General features: G+C 46.8%; 2 protein-coding genes across 3 annotated transcripts in view; one reads left to right on the top strand and one right to left on the bottom strand.

Moving 5' to 3' along the window:
- The first annotated feature begins 10 nt into the window (after nt 1-10).
- LOC135903690 (ribonuclease kappa-like) lies at nt 11-5106 on the top strand. The gene is made up of 3 exons (XM_065434031.1): nt 11-159; nt 311-470; nt 4874-5106. Exons 1-3 carry the CDS (start codon nt 88-90, stop codon nt 4933-4935), a joined length of 294 nt encoding a protein of 97 aa, XP_065290103.1. The 5' UTR covers nt 11-87; the 3' UTR covers nt 4936-5106.
- Nucleotides 5107-7918: 2812 nt separating this feature from the next.
- LOC135903696 (bone morphogenetic protein 4-like) overlaps nt 7919-21832 on the bottom strand; it is a 71272-nt gene continuing 57358 nt past the window's right edge. For both annotated transcript variants that reach the window (XM_065434041.1, XM_065434042.1), the window contains one exon: nt 7919-12007. In XM_065434041.1, coding sequence (XP_065290113.1) covers nt 11214-12007 — 794 coding nt within the window. In that variant the 3' untranslated portion in view covers nt 7919-11213. The remainder of the gene's footprint in view (nt 12008-21832) is intronic.

Here is a 21832-nt window from a genome sequence, read left to right as displayed (position 1 = left end):
CCGCTAGCGACAGTTTCGTGACTACTATCAAAGCCAGCATACCTATCAGAAAGTGGACGTCGCTCTGCACCGAGCCAGAAATAAGCTATGCTTCGAATTTGTGGACCCAAATTTTCCATGTGCTGCTCCATTTTGAGTGTATGGGGCATCATAATGTTGGTGAGTTTACCTTTTGGCTCGCACGATCACTCACAGAAAACGGGAAGCGAAAGGAACGGTGGCTCACCCGATGCATCGAGTCATATGACTGCAAAGCGCTGCCGTACTGCCCATCGGGTTGCTTCGCTCGATATTATTCTCTGTCTTTCAGGTCATTATGGGCATCTTCTTATTTACGCACAGCGTAGCCTTCGCGGAAGATCTGGGAATTGAAGCCGAACACATGAAAAAGCACGAGTTTCTGACCGAAGCGAACCGGCGGTTCACCCAGGCCGCGTACAACTGCTGGATTGCGGCTTGTTTGTATGTCGGTAAGTACCGGCATACACATATATTCGGCCTAAGCGCAATCGCCTTATCTAGAATGCGCTTACGGATTTTGAGGTAGGTTTTGATTTGTGCGCGCCAGACAGCTGGACTTTTCCATCCACCTCACTATAGCCTAATATCGCTTTGGATTTGCATGCATAGTAGCAGTTGCTTGTAAACGTACCTCTACCCCTGTCTTAATATTACACTACTCACTGTCTCATTATTACACTCTGCAGCGGAAATTGGCATCGTGCCTGATGACTCGTAATAATGCTTACAGAATGCCCCCCCCCCCCCTTCCCTACCCACCCTGTTTACCTGCCTGGCAAACACACACACACCCACGTACCATTTTGTCGCAATTTTTTTTCTTCTCTTTTTTTCTTTGCGACAACGTAAATTTGCTGTAGGGATCTGTCTGAAGCGCCGAGTGTAAAGGCGTGGACTTCGATTCCGAGCTCAAGCACTCCTGAGTTTTAGAGGTTGTTATTCACGTAACATTAATTAACAGGGACTAATAAGTGTACCTAGTGCACAACAAAGCTTATGTAGCAGTCTCAGACTCGTTGTTTGTGTGCTTACTAGGCCGTGTAGGAGCATCGTCGTCCTCTAAACCTGCGACAAAATGTTCCTGCCTAGAGTTCTTTGTCTGATACATTTTAGTGCTGCTGCATGTTGATGAGACCCAGGCTGTGCAATTCATACTCAACAAAATTTACCCATCGATGCACAGTACTACACCCGATTATGCTTGCGTAGGGATTGTAAGTGGTGCGGTTCTGACTTCAGCAGAGAGGTGTTTATGAACAACTGTGGACTTGATGTTTCTTATACCAGCGTCACACGGCCACTTTCAACCATTATCGAGCCAGTCCTGATCTAAATTCTCGACCACAATTGGCTCCCTCCTGCAGCTTGCACCTAAGGAGCCAATCAATACCCGAGAAATTCGATCCTGACGGCGTTGGTAAATGCCCTAACCGTGGTTTGAAGCTTGCCATTCACACATATTATACAGAGATTCTCAGAGCTCTGTAGTAAGTGTCATTATCTTAACTAAATAAATCGCTTCAATTTGGCCCAATATTATGGCACAGTCGAAACAGGTTTGAGTGAGAGTACTTCAATTTACTCACCTTGATAATCACACACCATTTTAGACCCTCCATTATGTGTTCTTCGATCATGCTTCCACACCATTATAGTGGTACTCAACTGGTCACTGCAATGTGGCAGCGGAGTCGCTGTTTAGACTCTTTTCTGTGCATGTTCTAGCAATTTGCACCATAATATAAGTTTGTTTAGTAACATTTCCTGCAATTGGTCACGCTTGCATTAACAGCTCTAATGGGCAACCATACATATCTTGTATGTACTCGCACATCTTTTGTACAAGCTTATGCCATTTTGTACATAGCAGGCAATACTGCAGAGGCTATACGAGTAGTGCAGCCATAGAAATCTTGCGTTCTGCATACAGCACTTTCCACGGAATAACTACTTCATATATTACAACTACAACTTGTGGACCTAAGGTTATGTCAGATCTCGTAGTATAATTGCACTCTTGTGCTTCCAGTATGTGACACACTGTAATGGTTGCAAGCACAAGCGATGCATTGTGACCGCTGGCTGCAGAAACGTGTCACCCCACTCAATCGGCGGTGAATGAGTTTAGATCTGCAAAGCCTTCCGTGTAATAACTATGTCATGTTTTGTGACATGGAAGTACGAAACTTTGTTACATCAAACTACATAAAGCATGCCTATATCTTTCATTCCAATCGTATGCGAGTCACTATTCTTTTGGTCATGAATGCAAGCAGTGAGAGAAGACTAGCCTTCATAGCATCGCCAACTATGTATGGAACAGAATATGTAAGGATCCCCAAGTTTCAGACTACATGAGACCTTTGAAAAAGATGCACACCTACTGAATCAGTCAAGGCACTCTTGTGCATATTATTATTATTGTTGTTGTTGTTGTTGTTATTACACACATTATAAGACCATGAAACAATAACTACCATATTTTCCATACTGTAGTCTATGCCCGGTGTATTGTCCACAGGGGCTAATTTGGGCTTAAAACAAACATTTTTCTTAGATAATCTGCACCCGCTCTATAGTTCGCAGGGCCGAACTTCTACAGAAATGAGGGGTTTTCGATTGTCTGCGACCAGTAAACAGTAGGGAAGCAAAAATTTTATTGTCAGACAGTAAAATCCTGAATCCTTTATTAGGCTCTATATAGGAGTCAGTACTAAAAGCTGTGAAAACCACTCTTGTTGAGGCTGCCAGAACAAAACAAGTAAGACTGGTCGGATTTGACGGACAGCTCCTTCATGTCTTCATCATCTTCAGAAGCAGAGTATTCATCTAAGCATGTGAAACACAGATATGTTATCGTTAGACAACTGCTGAACAAATTTGAATGAAATTTGTTGCAATTAAGGGACAAACCTGAACTGCATTGACTGTAGCAAGCAGAATTTTCAGTTGGGGCCTGATAGCGTTCTTTGTTTTTTATCTGTTTTCTGTATTCTGAAAGCTTCAAGAAAAGAGAGCACAAAGTTCACAAACATGTAAGCTTCCATTGAAAACAGATATCGCAGTTCTGTAAACTGCATCTGGTAGAGTGTCTCAAGCTGACAAATGAGTTTTTCGAGTTTACACTTTCCATGGTTGTTACAATGTATACGAAGGTTTTGCAAAACCTGTGCTCACAGATTAGTAGTATATTTCAGAGAAGTTTCATCATCAGCCTATTTTTTATGTCCAGTGCAGGACGAAGGCCTCTCCCAGTGATCTCCGATGTTCCTTGTCTTGTGCTAGCTGATTGCAAGTTATTCCTGCAGCTTTCCTAATTTCATCATGCCACCTAATATTCTGCCATCCTCAAGTGCATTTTACTTCCCTTGGCACTCATTATGTAACTCTAATGGACAACTGGTTATCTGCCCTACTCATTACATGGCCTGCCCAGCTCCATTTTTTACTCTCTAATCCACACCGCTATATTCCTTCCTGTCTCTTAACGTTACACCTAACATTTTCCTTTCTGTCGCTTGTTGCATGGTCCTTACCTTGTTTTCAAGCTTCTTTGTTTATAGCAAAGTATAATACAATAAGTTTGTCCGCATTACTGGTCTCAATAGGTATAGTTTATGTGATTGTCATATACTCTGTTGTCATTAGGTCGTATATGTTGTCGTCATTATATGTGATACTTTGTCATGGAGTTGTAAACTTAATGTCACAGTTAGAGACTGTTCTAAACTTATGCTTCAGGTGTTTGAAAGTGCTGGATCTTCAGCAATTCTTATATAAGAATGAATGGCCCATATAAATTATCTGTTTCCTATAGTTGGTAGATTTTAACTTTTTATATACATGCCACAAGAGAGAACTTTTTAAAATGCAACAAACTTAAGTTTCGTGCACTAGTTGCAGAGCAATATTATTTCTGTGTTCCCGTGTATTCAGAAAAGCCGGCATGAGCTTAAGAGGGGGATACTAAATTCAAATATTAAGTCAAGCTAAAAAGATAGATTAATGTTTGAAATGTATAAGTAGTCAATATTGTCGAGGACAGAGTAAGTGAGAAATTGAGGTAAGTGTAGAACACGATTTGAAACTCTAGGGAACAGTCGTGTACTAGCTAGATGATGCAACGCCTCATTGTACATAATTGTGTCACTATTACTAAACTACAGATAATAAAAAAAGATTATTGCACTCCATTATAAGATGGAAGAAAATGATGCTTGTCCACATCTGTTCGACTCTTAGAAGAAAGATCCCATAGATGTTACCCTTGAGGATGACGCGGGTGGTAAAAAGTTTTGTTTCGTTTTTCTCTCCACCCTCCACTGCTCATGCTCTGACATTTTGGTAATTTCGGTATCGTGTAATTGCTGTGTAGATTTTGCCGGTTCACGAAACTCATATTAACTGCAAGCTGCAGAAAATGCAGCAACCATGTGATGTCTTTGCTCTGTTTCTGGCAACGCTGTCACATATGCAAAAACAAAAAAACAGTAGCACCAGCTCAGGCGTCGTTTTACTCGCCGATGGTAATTGATGGCAGTGATGCCATATGCAGTGTCACACCGCCTCGCTTGTGGAGGGAAATTCGATTTGCGCTGGAGGAATTTGGCCCCTTCAGTCATGATTTTCTCAGAAACTAAGTCTGTTCTTGGCGCAAAATGGCACTATGAGCTCTCTGGAATCGCATTTTAACAGTCCATGCTGATGCAATATTTGCCTTTAGTGTCTCTTTAATTCTTGTTGCAAATGTCCATGTCAGCAACCGAATTAATGAGATCACCATTTACGCCATGTCCAGGAGGAATTCCCAGTAGTGTTGACATATTCTAATGTACCCTTTTGTTTGTTTCAGTGACGCTGGCAGCATCTGTGCACCAGATCTACATGAACAGAAGAGCACAGCGCTCCTACTAGAAACGTAGTTCCTTTCAGTTTAATTGTCATTGGGGTCATTCAAGTATTCACCTAAAAGCTGCCTCAAATGTCAGTGTGTTTGTGATTAATGCAAGTCATAACCAAGAGACCGCAGTTGCTAGTCTCCCTTGTAAATATGCAATAAAGGCTGTACATATGTGTTTTTCGTTATATCCTTGTTTCCTGTTCTCATTTTACATTCACAGGTAGTGCAAGGCGCCACTTAATTTTGCGTACACAGTGTGCTTTTTTATTCTTAAAATTCTTTTTCATAGAAGTAGCTTATAGCTTGGGTCTACCATAAACTTCCTACCTTGCCTCACTGGGGAAAATTATTGTGTTTCCGAAGTACTTGCCAGTTGGCAGTAGCTGACAAGGGAAGGGGGGAACGTGATCTTGAGGGATCAATTTCTGAAATGCACCAGTTGTCTACCATGGTGGCTGATGGCGCTCTTACACGAAGCACAAGGTTGTAGGTTTGATTCCCTGCCCCGTTCAAATGTGGACAGAATACAAACACACTGGTATGCTAACCGTTAGTGCACACATATAAGTAACTTCAGCTCGTCAAGTTCATCCAGAGCCCCTCCACCATGGTGTGTCTCATCAATACTGTGTTGCTTTAAGATGGAAACTAATTTGCAACAACAGGTGGAAACACTGTGAAGCCATTTGCCCTCTCTGGCACCTCTTGGGTCTGCAACACCCAGCTACTTGGTAACCCGACAGGTGGTCACCAAATAATAGTCACGTGCAATGTGCAAAGTGGGGACCTTTCAGTTTTCCATATGTTTAGCTGAGTATTTATGTGAATTATGGCAGCTACTTGAAGTGGCCTGTAGGTAGCAATTTGCTGTGCACACCCTTTTCATGCTGCGTGGAACATGGGCCGGATTAAATCGGTGCACCAACCCCCCCACTCCGTCTCCCGTTTTTAATCCAGTTGGAGGCTAAAGAGTTGGGCTAAATGCTAAGAACATGCAAATGCCACTGTTGCAAAACCAATCTGTTGGGCTATTATCCTATAAGAATTCGTAAAGGTCTGTCAAAACGGCGACCTGCGTCGACCCTATATGGCATCAGCTGGAAAGAATAGAACACACCTTTCGTATGCATGTGAAAAGGCAAAAGGCGGTTCTTTTTTGTGACGTGGCATGAGGCGAGACCGACAGTGCAGTGACTATCAAATCTTCATCTTGTCAGTTCTGATTGACTCGCAGGATTGCTGTGGCTTCTCATATTGGCTTAAACACACCAACATGGCAGAATTTGACAGTGTCCAGAAGAGCTGAGGTTGGCCTCGAAGACCACCTGACTGCCGGCGAAGGATGAATTAATTTCGCAATTTGCTTGAAGCGGACTCCTGTCGGCATTCTGCGAGAACAGCCTGCACATGAGCATGAAAAGCGACACGGAACATGGGACTTCAATGCTGACAAAGTTTTGTCCTTGTGTTTTGTTATACTCTTTTGTTTTGTCATACTCTTCGGGCTGTTTGTTGCTCAGTACTGGTACCTCGTTTTTTTGTACGCTCAGCAAGTGCCGGTAGGTCTCTGGTGAAGAGGAGGGCGCACTAGACTCCGAATGTGTGTCGGAGAATCAAACCACCTCGTTAAGTTGAGAATATTGCGAAGTCCAGTTTTGTTCAGTCGAGCTTTGACCATATACAGTATGCTGTTCGTGGCGGATGTATTCAGTGGATGTGTGCTGTTCTTTCCCATCTTTACTGCCTGCTTATATTATTCATATAAATATATGTATATGTACAGGGTGTCCCAGCTAACATGGACCAAGATTTTAAATATACCCAAGAGCTCTAGAGAAATCGTACCGACTGCATAGTAGCCGTAGTCGTATGTGCTTACGGCCATCATTTTGTTCCATCACGAAGTAGTAATTAATTACCTTAATTAGCGAACTTTTTAATTAGTACTTGAATCGCAAACATATCAATCACAAAGTTGTAGGGCACTTTAAATAACCTCCTAATCAAGCATTCATTTCGTGCTTATGTGGTCCTGGTTGTTTTTTTCCAAAAAAAAACAAAAGCCCACGAAATACGAAATAGATGCACACTCGCACGCCGCTACTCAAGCGCCTACAAGCAACCATTGAAAAATATATGGCTGCATTCTCTTGTTGCCTCATCGTACAAGGCTCCGCAACGCTTATCAATGCGTCAGCGGCATGTTCTCTTGCTGTCGCGACCATCACATAGCGTGAAGCCCTGTATCAAGCTGCCGCCGCTAGTAAAGCCATGTATCTGTGACGACAATGGTGAAAAACTTTATTTATCCCTCATTAAAGGGAAGGGGGCCACGGAATAGAGGGTGGGGGGAGGAACTACTTGAAGTAGGCTTCTATCCTCTCAGCCCACTCCAGGAGGGCCTCCTGAAGGTCGGGCCTCGAGCTGCGCAAGGCAGCCTCCCACTGCTCCTCACTAGATATCAATTGCTTGAGGAAAGAGGGAAGGGAGCGCACCCGCCCCATGATGCGGCTTAAGTCAGCCTTGGGAGAGCTATTCGCTTGGGAGCGCTTGAGTAGCAGTGCGCGAGAGCCTATCTATTTCGTATTTTGGATGTTAAGCGCGCTTTTGTTTTTTCTCGGAAAAACCAACGAGGCAAAGCTGAGCATTAAACAAATGCTTGATTCGGAGGTTATTTGAGGTGCCCAACAACTTCGTAATTGATATGTTTGCAATTCAAGCAATCATTAAAAAGTTCACTAATTAAAATCAATTAAGTAATACTTCGTGATTTTAAAAATGCTCACCGTAAGTACATAAGACTACGGCTACTATGCAGTCGGTACGATTTCTCTAGAACTCTTGGGCATTTTTAAAATCTTGGTCCAAGTTAGCTGGGACACCCTGTATATACATGCATATATATACGCACATGCACACACGTTTATATATGATGTGTGTGTGTTTATATGTATTACTCATTACTCATATCTTAATAAATGTGGGGCAACACTAGTGTTTAACATGCTTGAGATACTTTTATTGATACACACAGTCTTCGGGGAAACAACATAGACACTTTTTTTTTTCGCATACTTTATATAACACAAAGAGCACGGGGCTTAAAGCGGCTCCGTTGTCCAATACACTTTAGTTTCTGCTTTCTTCGTGTGGAGATACCTCGCTCACTTCACTTGTGACGTCACAACACTGTAACATGAACGCCCGACCGCACTGCGCGCGTTACTCCGTCTCGCGAGATCCGTGCAGTGACGTGAAAGTCCCAAGGCGCGAAAAGGCGCCGTGTCCGCCGAGCCTGTGCGCAGGAATGTAGTTCCAGACTGGGACAGGCCTATAAGTGGCACTCCGCGCAGTCGACGCAAAGCGGCGCTCATGAATTTGGGGAGAGCGGGGGGGGGGGGGGGGAGCAGCTTCGGAACGTCGTCGGGTTTTCGACGTGAAAGCGCAGCGCGACGATGGCTGAAGACTACACCAGATGGCGCGGGGACGCAGAGTGCGGATGTGCGTCACCACGTCGTCTCTCGTTCGATTGGTCGGGAGCCGCGGCCGTGCAGCGCCACTGCGTTGAGCTGGAGAGACGGAGTCGTGCGCGCGCTGATACAGGAGAGAAGGGTCGTGGATGTCCGTGAAGAACGCGATGACTGAGGGCTTCCTCCGACGACGTTGCGCTTTCGCCGAGGAAAGAATATAGCAGGGGGGGGGGGTGGAATTATACAGTGCCCGAGCACGCAGTGTCGGTAGGAATGGAGGCCCCACTTCACCAAGGCGAATCCGTTGCCTATAAACGTTGCGCGCGTCCGAGCGTCCCGTCGCGACGTCTCAAACGGACAGCGCTTTATCACAGGTCATTTTGAACACTAGAAGGACGGCCGCGCGACGCGCGCAACTAGGGGAAAACAAAATTGAAGAAACTAAGAGGCTCTGAGAGGAAATACGCCTCGGAAGGAACATGACACCGTACCCTGGTGCGCGGACATTTGCTTTCTGTTCTTTAGGTTGTCGGATTTGTCTTACAGTCTTTAGATTGCGCACACTGACATCGACAATGACGACAACAAGGATGTTCTTTGGCAAAGCGAGGCGAACCCTGGAAGTGAGGCTGAGCCGACCGGCGAACATACGCCGTGCATAAGACGGGAACTGACCGTTCAGTAATACTCTTGTTATGCGGGATTTTTCGACCCCCGCTGAAGTCTGATTGGGTCGACCTGCATCGGACTTTTCGAATACGATCGAAGTAAAAACCTCACAGTGGAAATAAAGGCAAGCGTGCTTGAAAATTACATGTTTCGCTCGATATGCGCCGAGTTCTTCATGCGTTTAAATCAAGCACTCCAAAACGACGTGGCGTTGGGTTAGCGCACACGAGTTACACCACAAAGAAGACGGACAACGCTCCGTCGTTGTTGATCTACATTGTGATGTTCTTTCTGCGCACAACGTGTCTGTTTCTGAAAATGAAGCTGGCCTGAAAGTGTCCGTGTGACAGCAGTATATATGAGAGATCGATGGGACAGCTCTCGAGAGACGCTCACACTGTTCTTTCCTCGCGTGGTCAACGGGACCCCCTATGAGGCTGCGCTGATCACGTGCTTCCTGTGTGCGCGAAGACTTTCTTCCCAACGAGCTTCTAGAACCGTATCTCTGGTTATCGAAAGTATGGACGCTCGTATTAACTCGTATTAGTTAAGGTATTTTTTCCTTTCCTTCTTGGCACCCCGACGTCAAGACAAGCGGGTTTGCCGGCTTGAGTCTTACCTGAGACTAGCGGTGCGTATGGCACCAGTAGGAAACTGCACTGACGAAGAATTCAATGCTTTGTTTTGGTTATCTGGTTCTCCCTAAACTCTGGTCTCCTCTGTTATCTTAACGACAGACATGTTATCTTAACGATGTGATGAGACATCGTATCAGTTTGTAGCAGTACTGGCCAAGTGTTTGTCGAAGCTTGCCTTCCTTAACTTATGTTGCACACAGACCTCGACACCGATGAAGCCAGTGCGTGACGTCCGATTTCGTTTTCCTTTTGCCCTTTTCGCCCTTCTTCCAAAGAAACTGTGGAGAACTGCAGGGCTGAGGCTGCAGTGGAATTCAATGAATAAACGACAATTACCGAGCCTCAGGGATTTGTTACCGCGACCTATTGTGGCGTTACGAAAGTTGCTGAGGAGACTAAACGGTGGTGTCGCGATCCACGTTTTACTGTTGCGTCACTTTCTGGCATACCAAGCTTTTGTTCTTGGTGAAAGTGGCATCTTGCTATTCGAAAAGTGCAACCTACAAGTCGAGTTTGGCTTGCTATCTTCCTCCACTGTCACCTAAACCTAACATGAGACCCGTCAAGCCTAACTAATCGTGGAAGCGAGTTACGCTGTGAAAGACATCCTCATTGAAACCCTTGCTGGAGGCTTCTTTAATGCTCTGTCTAATCGCTGAAGCCGCGCCATGGTCTGCGAAATCCTGCGCCACTATATTCATTCGTTATGTCATTGATGGTTATGGCACAACGACCACGTCAGCATTTTACTTTCGGGAAAGTAGCAGTTATTCTGTCCTGCATGCCTAAGAGCAAAAATGCAGCTGTTTGCTGCGATGCTTTCCAGAGCTTTTCTCGTTTGAATGTCGGCCATTGCTATTCACGGTCGTTTGTTCGTGCTTCACTAAGTGCACTTAGAACGCTCCCGAACACTGCCAACTCTATTTATAACTTAAAGCGATATTTTCACATCGACCGAAACAATTTTGTTCGACGCGCACGAACTGCCTCGAGGAGCGATCACATCTAGAGTTACGACAGTGTCGAACGGCCGCAAGCCAATGGCGGTAGTGCTACTGTAAACATGGCGACAACGTCGCATTTACGAGTTCCACTGTAAAGCCGTATAAACCATGAACTGCCGTCGGAACGAGCATTGCCAGTAATTAGGCCGTCTTGGAGCATTTCACCAACGCATCGTCCAACGTAACGGACGAGTTATACACGCACGTCTGTTGTGTCTTAAGCCTAACATGGCGCGTTGATGTGGGCGAGTTGGAATAGCGAATACGCCGCAGGCAACCTGCGCAATAAAATAAATTAAGAAACGTGGCTAAGCCTCACAAGGAGAGCATATCTTCCAGTTATCAACACACGACACCTCGAAGGCGCACAGCGTTCTCCTCTCTACAACATCGTTCGCCGTCGCTCCCAGGGCCCGCCGCGTCCTTGCCCTGATAGCCATGATAGTAGCCCGTGGCTTCACGCACATTGTAATCTTTGGTTCGCGCCCTGGCCGTGGGCGGGCCATCCTGCTCAGAGGCAAGCGCACTCCTCGACCACCATGCCCTGCTGCGTGGCCACGGTATAGAGGTCCGAGTCGGGCCCATCCTGGTACAACAGGCTCAGCCCCTTGAGCGACTTGGGCGCGCAGCACGGGCTCGGCACGTCCGCTCGCTCGCTCATCAGGCTCTGCACGAGCGCGTGCGTGCTGTTGAAGTTGCGGTTGTCGTTGGGGCAGCGTCCCTTGCACATGTACGCGTCGAACTCCTTGGGCTCGGCCACCCAGTGCCAGCCGATCTCGGCGAACGACACCTTGAGCGAGTGGCGGCAGCACAGGTCCGTCTGGTTGTCCGGCCCGTGCGAGCAGTCGATGGCGCGGTGGTGCTGCAGGAGCACGCCCGCCGGCCCGTTGCGGTAGCTGCGGTGCGACCGGTTCAGCACTTCGGCCACTTCCACGTCCAGCGCGGAGTCGCGCGAGAGCCGGCACGCCGGCTTGCACTCGATGTCCAGGCCGTGGTTCGACTCGGGCTGGTCGACCCAGGACTGGACCGCTTCGGCAACGTCCATCCGGTGGCGGCCCTTGCGGGACAGCCGTCGGATGTTGATGAGCCGCCGCTCGCACGAGGGGCAGCCGGGCTCCAGCAGCTGGTAGATGCGCACCAGCGTCGGCCGCCGGCTCATCATGCGCATCCTGAGCCGCGCGTAGCGCACGCTGTAGCTGCGCGCCGTGGCGTTGGCACCGCGCGGCCGCCCGCTGGCGATGTGGATGGGGAAGAGGATGTGCTGCAGTGAAGCCCGACCCTTGCGGGCCATCTGCAGTTGCCTCCCTGCAAATGTGGGAGAAAGAGAGAGAGCAGAAGTCGTGGAGGTTAATAAGATCTCAGAATGTATACATGTCATTTCCACACTAGGATCTAAGTCTACATTTACATAATGACTCGAGGCCATATTGAGGAAGTGGGTAAAGGGAATGGAACAAGGCGTCCATGACATCTAGTTAATGACCTGGCTTATCATAGCGAAAGAACAACGGAAAGATGGGACCACAGCTTGCGTACTGCGCCCTTGAGCTATTGCTTCAACAAATGGAATTAAGGTAAGACCTGCGCATACGGCTCGTTACATATGAAAGCTGTCACATGAAAGTCTCTATCGTGGGTTCACTAGCTCTTGTTACGGAGGGAGCCCCTCAGGGTTTGTTTTACATCTGCAAATAAGAGAACTCCCTGAGAGCCACCATATATACTGTGGCGAGCGTGCCTGAGAACCTGCTCAAACGCGCTACCGAGCGTGCAGGACCCGCAGTCCGCGCCTGCTTGCAACTGTCCAGAAATCACATGTTCTGTTGTCAGACTGCAAACAGTGGAAGGCGTATAAGAACGTAGGATAAACCGTCCTTACGAAGCGATCATGAGCCAGAACATTCACACCCTTCGAAGTTTTGTGTATTGTATCGCACATATCGAGATAGCGAAAGGCCGATGAAAGATTCACACGTTGTCCCAAGTGATAAATTGTGCATGTACGCATACTCTTTTTTTTTTCATTTCTTGTTGCTGAACCACGAGACGGTTTTGTGTTTCCTCCGTAATCAGCGATATATAGCAAAGCTTTCTTTTCAATTTTGTTCAGCTGCTTTTGAATTCACGGCAAGGCTCTTCTTTTTTTTTTTTCAAAGAGCTTTTGCATATTATGGGCACAGCATCCACCCATATACGGTATTTCCGCGTCGTCATAAGGAGCGTAGTGAGCAAAGTCACGATGTGCAGTTCCTAGAACGACGGTTACACAAAGCGATAGCAACCCATTTCAAATCGAACAGGCCTCGCCTACACCATCTACAACCACCACCAATTACGTCGCCGAGATCGGGGGCAGGAAGGTTATCGTTCAAGCGAGAACTTCGCCCAGCGTCTTCGTTGTTCTTTCTCGTAAAGCACCGAAGTCGCAACAAAGTGCCAAGCAGGCGAGCGACAAGAGATGCTGGGATTAATTGCCAATCGCCTTCATCTTTTTAGTTTAGTAACGTTCAGACAGCAGCCATAACTATTCGGGCTACGCATTCGTATGCTCTCCGCTGCGCACCGCGACCATCGAGACGACCTCGCGGGAGTCACGTTATACGTAAGGTCGTGGGCGATTGAAATCGTTGCCTGCGGCATAAAAAGGCATTAGCGTCGTCATAAAATTACCCAGAGTACGTAGGCAAGAAAAATAAAAGGATTTTTTTTTTATTACGCTCGTCCACCGCACTCGCGGACGACAGGTGGCGCTGCGGAGACTAATTACTTTACTGTATTTTGAGGATTTAGATTCTGTGCGTATCGGTTTTTGCTAGAAGGCACGTGCTCTGCAAGCTTCGGTATTTGCAATAGAAAAAGCCTGCGATACATGGCAAGAAAGCCGGGAAAGCCGGGAGTGTGCAGGGAGTCCCTCAATGCAGACGAGGGGACGGATGGGAATGGAGAGGGAATCGAGTCAATCGGCAGACACGGTGATGTCGATGCTAGGCTGCAGAAAATGGATGCTTTTCAGGATGAGCTTGTCAAACAGGTCAGCTCAAAAATGAGCTAAATAAGGAGCGTGATGCACGGAAGGTGGTGGAAAAGAACTTCAAGCAGCCGAGGAAAAGCTGAACAGGGCCGCCATTGTGAACGAGAGTGGTCGTAACAGTGGAACGCAGTCTACCGACGTGACAGGAGAGGGAGTGCCAGCAAAGCATGTGGAATGCGTGCAACCTGGGGAGGGGGTAGCTGGAAAGAGCGGCACCTACCTTGAGGCAGCCACACACACAAAAAAAAAGAGTGCAGGGGTCAATGCCCCTTGTCAAATCCGAATCACGCGGAAAAGGACAAAGGAAAGCAGGGAGAGGCCTCGGCAGTAGGATAGAGTGAAATGGTGATTATCGCCGGTGACTCAAACCTAATTGTGGAGAGAGTGAAAGGCGATAAAAGAGTGGCGGTAGGGACATTTCCAGTGCTGACACTGGGTTAATTCTGTCAAGGAGCGAGTAAAAGCAAAGCTCCCGGAAAATGCCCACGTGCGCAACCTTGTCATAGTAGCAGGTGGGCTAATAGACGTCCTAGACAGGAAAGGGACAGGACTAGCCCAGCCCTTGGCGAAGGGTGTAAACGACTTGCGCGAGCTGTACCCTCAGGTGCAGATCGTGGTGTGCACGGTGCCGGAGTTGCCTGTACGAGACAGTCACGCACAAAGAGCCGTAATGGCTGCTAATGAGGCGACATATGGAAAATGAGCCGAGAGAAGGCTTTCGAGGTTGTCGAAGTAAACAGGGAAGTGAAAAGGTGAGGTTGTTTTGAACGAGACTGAATCCACTTCACTTGCAGGCTCGCACGAGAAGTGGGCTGGCGACTTGCTGGTCACGCTGTTGCTTTTTTAGGGAGCCTACGGCACTCAAGAGGACAGAGTAGGTAGTAATGAAGAAGGTCCCCTAAGGGAACCTCAGAATAGCATCGCCGTCAATAACGGAAAATGGAGGAAAACAAGAAAGAGAGCTCGCCTTGCAACTGACTACATAAACATGCAAGGCGGCAGAAGAAAGGAAAAGTGGGCAGATATTGAGGAGCAGTTAAATAGAGAACAAATAGGGGTCTATGTGGTTACAGAAACGCACCTTAGAGACTCGGAAGAGCCGCCAGTGATTGAGAATTATGTTAGGGAAGGGTGCAACAGATATAAATCGAAAAGTAAGGGACGGGGAGTCGGAATGCTCATTCATCAGGGAGTTAAATAGAAACGAGTAAATTCAAAATGTCAAGATCATCTTTGGTTATCGTGTACAATGAGAGGAAAGAAGACTTGGCTGGGCGTAACGTATTTGTGGACTGGAAATAATTGCACAGAGAAGAATCAAGAGTTAGTGGAATGCCTAAGGATTTCGGGAATGATGTCGAAATTATCCTATTATAGGTGACATGAATGCCCACATACAGAATCTAGATGGCTATACCGACAACAACGGGAAGTCAATGCTAGATATTTGCGAGCAACATAAGCTCGTTATCGTGAATACAGGGCCTAAGTGTGAAGGACAGATCACGTGGAAAGTGGGAAACCGGCAAACGACCATCGATTACTGTCTGATGACAGAAGGAATTCATGATAAGTTGAGAGAAATGGTCATTGATGAGGAAGGGTATAGCAGCATAGGCAGTGACCATAAACGCATCATTTTGAAAATGGGATATGTAGTTCGGAAAGAGAGCAAGGAGTGCAAAATGGCCAGTCCAAATTTGAACGCTGAACAAATAGAAAATATAGTCACTTGAGTCGAGGAAGAACTTGGAAAATGGCCATGTAAAGAGTAGGAATATGGTGAGCTTCTAAGTGTACTAACGACAGAAATACGGAAGAGATACAACATATTCGTTGGAAAGGAAAAAAGCAACTGAAAAGTTGGTGGAACCGGGAGATACGAGAAGCGATCGCCGAACGTCAAAAAGCATCCCGAGAGCACAGGCAGGCAAAGAAGGCGCAGTTACCGCAGCATGAAGTAGACAGTAAATGGGAAATATACCGGGAGAAAAATCTATGTTTCAAATAATGGTGCAAGTAAAAATAAAAGGTGAAAGTGAACGTTGGTTGTCCGAAATATGTGAGAATAAGAAGGCCGCACCTAGAATATCTTGTAACTACATAAAATTATTAGGCAGGAAGTCAACAACATATCCCAGACGAAGATGGAAACAAACTTGGAGGGGACGCGGCATGAAATTACATCCGAAAAAAAAATAACCGAATCTTTCCAAGGCAATGACGAGGTTGTACTTGAAGAAAAAAAAAAGAGCATGAAAGAGAACCGGATGGGAAAGGAGCTGGTGCTGACAAATTTCAACTGGAAAAAAGCCGAAGACAAAATTCCTAAGCGCACAGCCACAGGGCTAGACGAGGTTCCTGTTACGCTGATAAATGAAATAGGACGAAAAAGTAAGGAAGCTCTGGTGAAAGCAGTGGAAGAAAGCTTTAATAGATAGACGAATATCAGACAGCTGGCGACAAGGTAGAATGAATTTAATTTATAGAGGTAAGGAAAAAGATAGAATTCACTCGTATAGGTCGCTGACCATTACATCGGTAATATACAGGTTCGCAATTCAGGTAATTAAAATAAAGCTGCAAGCGTGGACAAAGAATAATGGCATTTTGGGAGAACTTCAGAATGGCTTCAGAATAGGTAGCCGTTTGGATAACTTATTTTTTCTTGCTCAGTGTATTGAAATATCAAAAATAGAAAGCAGACCGTTATATGTGGCCTTTTTAGACATTACAGGGGCCTATGACTACGTAGACCGCAACATTTTGTGGCATATTCTGGAAGGGAAGGACTTAGGTGATGACTGTCTACAGCTTTTGAGAGATTTACCTAGAAAATCTCGTTTGCGTTGAATGGGAAGGGATGAGGAGCGAGGAGAAAGTTCATATCAACAAGGGACTGAGGCACGGATGCCCTTTATCCCCACTGCTGTTTATGATGTACATGGTGAGCATTGAGAGGGCGTTAGAAGTAAGTAATGTCGGGTTTAATATATCATACAAACAGGTGGGTACAGTAGTAGAACAACACCTTCCAGGTTTATTTTATGCGGACGACATTGTGTTGCTAGCTAACAAGCTAAGTGATTTGCAACGTCTGGCTAATATCTGTGGACAGGAGGCCGAGAACTTCGGTTTGAAATTTTGCGTTAGAAGATCAAGTGTTGTGGCATTCAATGAAAACAGTGAACAGACAGTGGCAATACAGAGCCAGGAAATAGCTCTGATAAAAGAATATAAATACCTTGGTATATGGATAAACGAAGGCAATAGATATATGGAAATACAGAAAAAAAAACACTAACAGTAAAGGGGAAGAGAAATGCAGCCATAATGAAGCACAGAGTGCTATGGCGATACAATAGGTACGAGGTTCTCCGAGGTATGTGGAAAGGTGTAATGGTTCCAGCACTTACATTTGGAAATGCGGTTGTTTGCTTGAAATCACGGGTGCAATCAGGACTCGATCGGAACCAAAGGTCAGTGGGTCGCCTCGCATCGGGCGCTCAAGGGAAGACTACAAATGAAGCTGTGCAGGGGGATATGGGCTGGACTAGTTTTGAAGGGAGGGAAGCTCGCAGTAAAATTGATTATGAAGAACGACTGAGGAATATGGAAGAAAGTAAATGGGCTGGGAGAGTGTTGAGGTATTTGTACAGGAAAAACATTGATTCACAGTGGAGGAAAAGAACTAGGAATCTTACCAGCAAGCATGCGGCCTGTAGGTTGGGCAACACAGCAACAAATAACGTCAAGCGGAAAGTCAGAGTAATCTCATGGGTGGCGGCAATGGAAAAGAAACCTGCCATGAGTAAGTACTTAAGAAGAAAAAATGAAATCAGGAAAGAAACAATTTATGATAACTCAAAGGGAAGCTCATTATTTTTCAAAACGAGATCAGGATGCCTTAAAACACGCGCTTATAAGGCGAGATATATGAAGGAAGAAGAAGCATGTGCCTGCTGCAGCAAGGCTAGGGAAACATTGGAGCATGCTCTATTCGAATGTGAAGATATCTGCCCAGCGGTCGATTTAGGCACCACTGGGTTAGCACCACCGGATTTAGAAGCCCCTGGGTTCAGCGATAGCAGGGGGAAAGTAAACATGTCCGCAATAGAAATTAGTCAGAGGCGATTGGAAGATTGGTGGAAGAAAAGTAGGAATACGACAAAAAACGGAGACATACAAAAACAAAGTTCACACTAGGGGGTGACAAAATTTGATTAAGGGAATTCATCGTGGGTTTTGCCCTTTTTTTTTCTTTTTTAACCTAGGTAGCGCATTAGGCAGTATATTAGCAAGAGCTTGGTGGCACAACCCACCGCCCCGTTCCATAGGGGACGCTCATAACATACATACATACATACATACATACATACATACATACATACATACATACATACATACATACATACATACATACATACATACATACATACATACATACATACATACATACATACATACATACATACATACATACATACATACATACATACATACATACATACATACATACATACATACATACATACATACATCCATCCATCCATCCATCCATCCAACCTAAAGCCCCTCTATTCTGGGCTTCATGAGACCCGCCTACCGGCACAGAAATAGTCGTTCGAGCAGGTCGCCGGGACATTCATCAGCCATTAACACCCGATAACGAAAGAGGCTTGCGGAGGGAAAAAAAATAAAATGACATCAACATGGAGAAGGCAGACGATTTATGCTGTGTAAGACAGACGTGCCGATAGAGGTGATGAAAGCTGTAAATCAAGAATGCCCGTGAGATATGCCCGGTCGGTCTTCGATTTCACCTTTATCTAACTCTTCTCCTCCTCTTTCGCGGACATTATGGCCATGGCTGTTGCCTATACGATCAACGACATCTCGCAGTGCGTGCGCACAGATCGCGAAGTCGGAGGCGAACGAGCCGGCGCACATAAAATTATCGTCCAAGGACACGTTGTAGTTTTAAAAGCTGCGGGGGAAAAAAATGAAAAGAAACAGAGACAGAGAGAGGGAGGGAGAGAAAGGATAAAAGTAAGATTTATCTCGCTTTCTCTCGCCAAAGCGCAAGAAAGAAGACGCGGGTGGCATAAAGGCCTGCCTCCGCGTGAAGTAGCCGACGCCGATTCATCGAAAAGTACTCCAGGCATTTCCGGCGCCGAAAGTGTGGCCGCAAGGAACGAGAGGAGCGAGCGCGGTAAATGCAATTAGGTGCAGTACATACAGATGCGATATTCATACGTTCAACTATAGCCCCTGCATATGCTACACAGGGACACTAAATTCAAGCACCAAATTCGTGCAGTGCCGCGTAGGCTATAAGGCTCTTCTCAGCCAATGAGCAACGAGATCCGGCTGCGTGTTCCAGTGAAGGTAGACGGGAAACTTCCATTCAGTCGGCGTCGCGCGGAGGGCGATCGGAGCCCTTCTGCTTCTCTTTTCTGCTCGGCTGACGGGACCCGTAGCTCTCGCCGTACTGCACGGAACTGGTTAGACGGGGAGTAGACGCGCGTACCGGACCTGGTGGGCACTGGCATTGTACTACACGCTATACACGAGTGTATAAGAAGCCGCGAACGGGGTGCGAGCTTTTGATTCGATACTCGCACGTCTAGACGGCTCGAGGGCATCTTAAACGTTTCGACATGCGAGGCCAACAGCGCGTGACCCGAATAGGAGATTTCGTTAGGCACAGGACTGTACCTGTACGCGTTTCGGCGATACGTTCGGTGCACGTAAGCCTTTCTCCGAGACCGTTCATCATCGACCTCGCCTTATTTGCATTGCCGTGCCACGTACGAGGCGACGCTCGTTGCGAAGAGAGCGATTAATCTCTGGCTCCAGAATTAAACGACGAAGCGCACGTGCGACGAGAGAAAGAAAGAAAGAAAAAGCAAAAAGGAAGAGAAAATTCGGCGAAGCGTGGAGAATGTCTCGGTGGATGTCAGACATGTGATGCAAGCGTTCAGCGCGACGGTGGCCAATAAAAAAAGTTGAGATTATGTGTCCTTTTAAGTGTCGAAAGCCTGTATCTCGAAAACTGTGGAAATCCTAACGATTCCGACTACGACTCGATCGATTTGCCGCGCATTTTTATTGACCATACCGTGCCGACGGTTTCACTTGATTCGTCTTACAATGCGACACAGTCCCACTCGAGCCTGATTTACAGTGACAGGCATCTCCATCCGTGAGCAGTGTGAAAGGTAGCACCCGGATCTGTATTCAACAGGCCGTAGCCGCTCAACATATCTGCCTAATATAACCTAGACGCTCTAGAGGCTGTCGCACTGGGTGACAGTGACAAGAACTTTATTAGAGTGTCCTGAAGAACTCGATTGGGGGGACCGAAGGCTCCCCGACCAAGTTGGTGGCTCCGCCCACGACGGGACAGGGAGGTGGTGACTCTCCGCGACGTCGCGGGCCCTCTGGACGGCCTGTAGTTGGTTTGTGAAATCCGAGCTCTTCAGCAAGGCGTCCCACTTGGACTTGTTATGAAAGTCGGAGCCCGCGTTTTACGGGCACAGCCAGAGCATGTGGTCGAAGGAGCAGCACGCGTGACCGCATTTGGAGCACGATTGCCTGACCGAACGTTTCTTTGGATACGGAGCTATTGTACAGGAGATACGTTTTTCGTGAAAACTGCGGACGGTCGACAGCTCCACCTTGCGGGACTCCCCGACAGGTGGCGTGCCGCAGGGTGGGTGGAGTTCTTAGATCTACTTTATTCCAACTTGCAATCGTCGGTCTTGTTGAAACTCTACCAAAGACAGTCAACATCACCGCGTACGCTGACGACATCTGTATGTGGGCGTCTGCGGTGACGCGCCCCTAGGTCCGTGCCGGTCTCCGACGGGCAGCTACCCTGACGTCATCGCAGCTTCGCCCTCAAAAGTCTGACCGTTTCTACAGAAAATTGCGCGTGAATGCCATTTACCCGCATATCAATGGCACGGTCCCAGTGTCGATCAACGGGTGATCTACTTCATGCAGAAAACATCTCCGCTTTCTAGGCGGCATCATCAACAGAGATTTTTCATGGAGTCCCCCCTGTGCCCACACAAAGAAGAGGCTAAGTTCCATTGTGCACCTGCTCAGATTACTGGGCGGAAAAACGTGGGGCACATCATGAGCGAGATCCATGCTTGAAGTATGCAGAGTGCTATTTCTGGGATTTTTCGATTTTAACGATACAGCCTGCCTGTCTTGTCCAACATTGGAAAAACCAGCCTTCGTGCTCTTCAGAGGGTGCAAGGACAAACTCTTCGCATGTGTTCACGTATTCCTTGGTGCGTGTTTTAGCTGGCTGGTCACAGCTAAATTTCGAACGTCGCGTGTGACCACGTCCAGCTGATCAAAAATTTCCGTTCTTCGTGCCGTTGTTGAATATATTGAACAAGAATCACCATGTAAATGGGAAGTGTTCTGTGATTCTGAAACAGCTCTGCAATTAGCCCTATGAACAGGTAATTATGAATAGATGATTTAAAACATAGCAGAAATCTACAATCGCGCTGTTGGAAAGGGATATGATATTATTTTCCAGTGGCTACCTGGTCACTGCGGCATTTCCGGTAACCACCTTGCTGATGAAGCTGCTAGATCGATAACGATAACGGGACAATGATTGAGAACGCTCACACAATGATCACATCACTCTTAAAAACTGACGCAGCCCGGGGAATTCAACGAATTGCTCACGACATCACGCTGGCTCTTTGTAAGCCACCGGGGAACTACGACCATCGTTTGTCTCATGCCATGATCTATCACTGCAGCTTCGAGTGCCATGGAAATACAGGAAAAGAACAATAAACTACACTACAAACTCACACTAAAGAACAAACTCACACTACTTCCTCACTGGAATGGCTGACTCTTCCAGAAGCGAGCACAGCAGCTGTCAAGAGACCACCAGCCACTGCCTCCGCTTTGACGTCCAAAGTCAGCGCTCGGGGTGCACTCGGAGTGCACTCGGAGGGCTCCGGCCCTTTGCGGAGGCAAAGATTCCGGGATGCTCGGCCTCGTTCGTCATCAAACGCTGTTTTGTCGTACTTCGCCAGCATTCGGCCCTTTTTGCGCTA

The sequence above is a fragment of the Dermacentor albipictus genome, chromosome 9 (assembly GCF_038994185.2).
Source record: "Dermacentor albipictus isolate Rhodes 1998 colony chromosome 9, USDA_Dalb.pri_finalv2, whole genome shotgun sequence".
NCBI classification, from domain to species: Eukaryota; Metazoa; Arthropoda; class Arachnida; order Ixodida; family Ixodidae; genus Dermacentor; species Dermacentor albipictus.
This window is presented reverse-complemented; position numbering and strand designations above follow the sequence as displayed.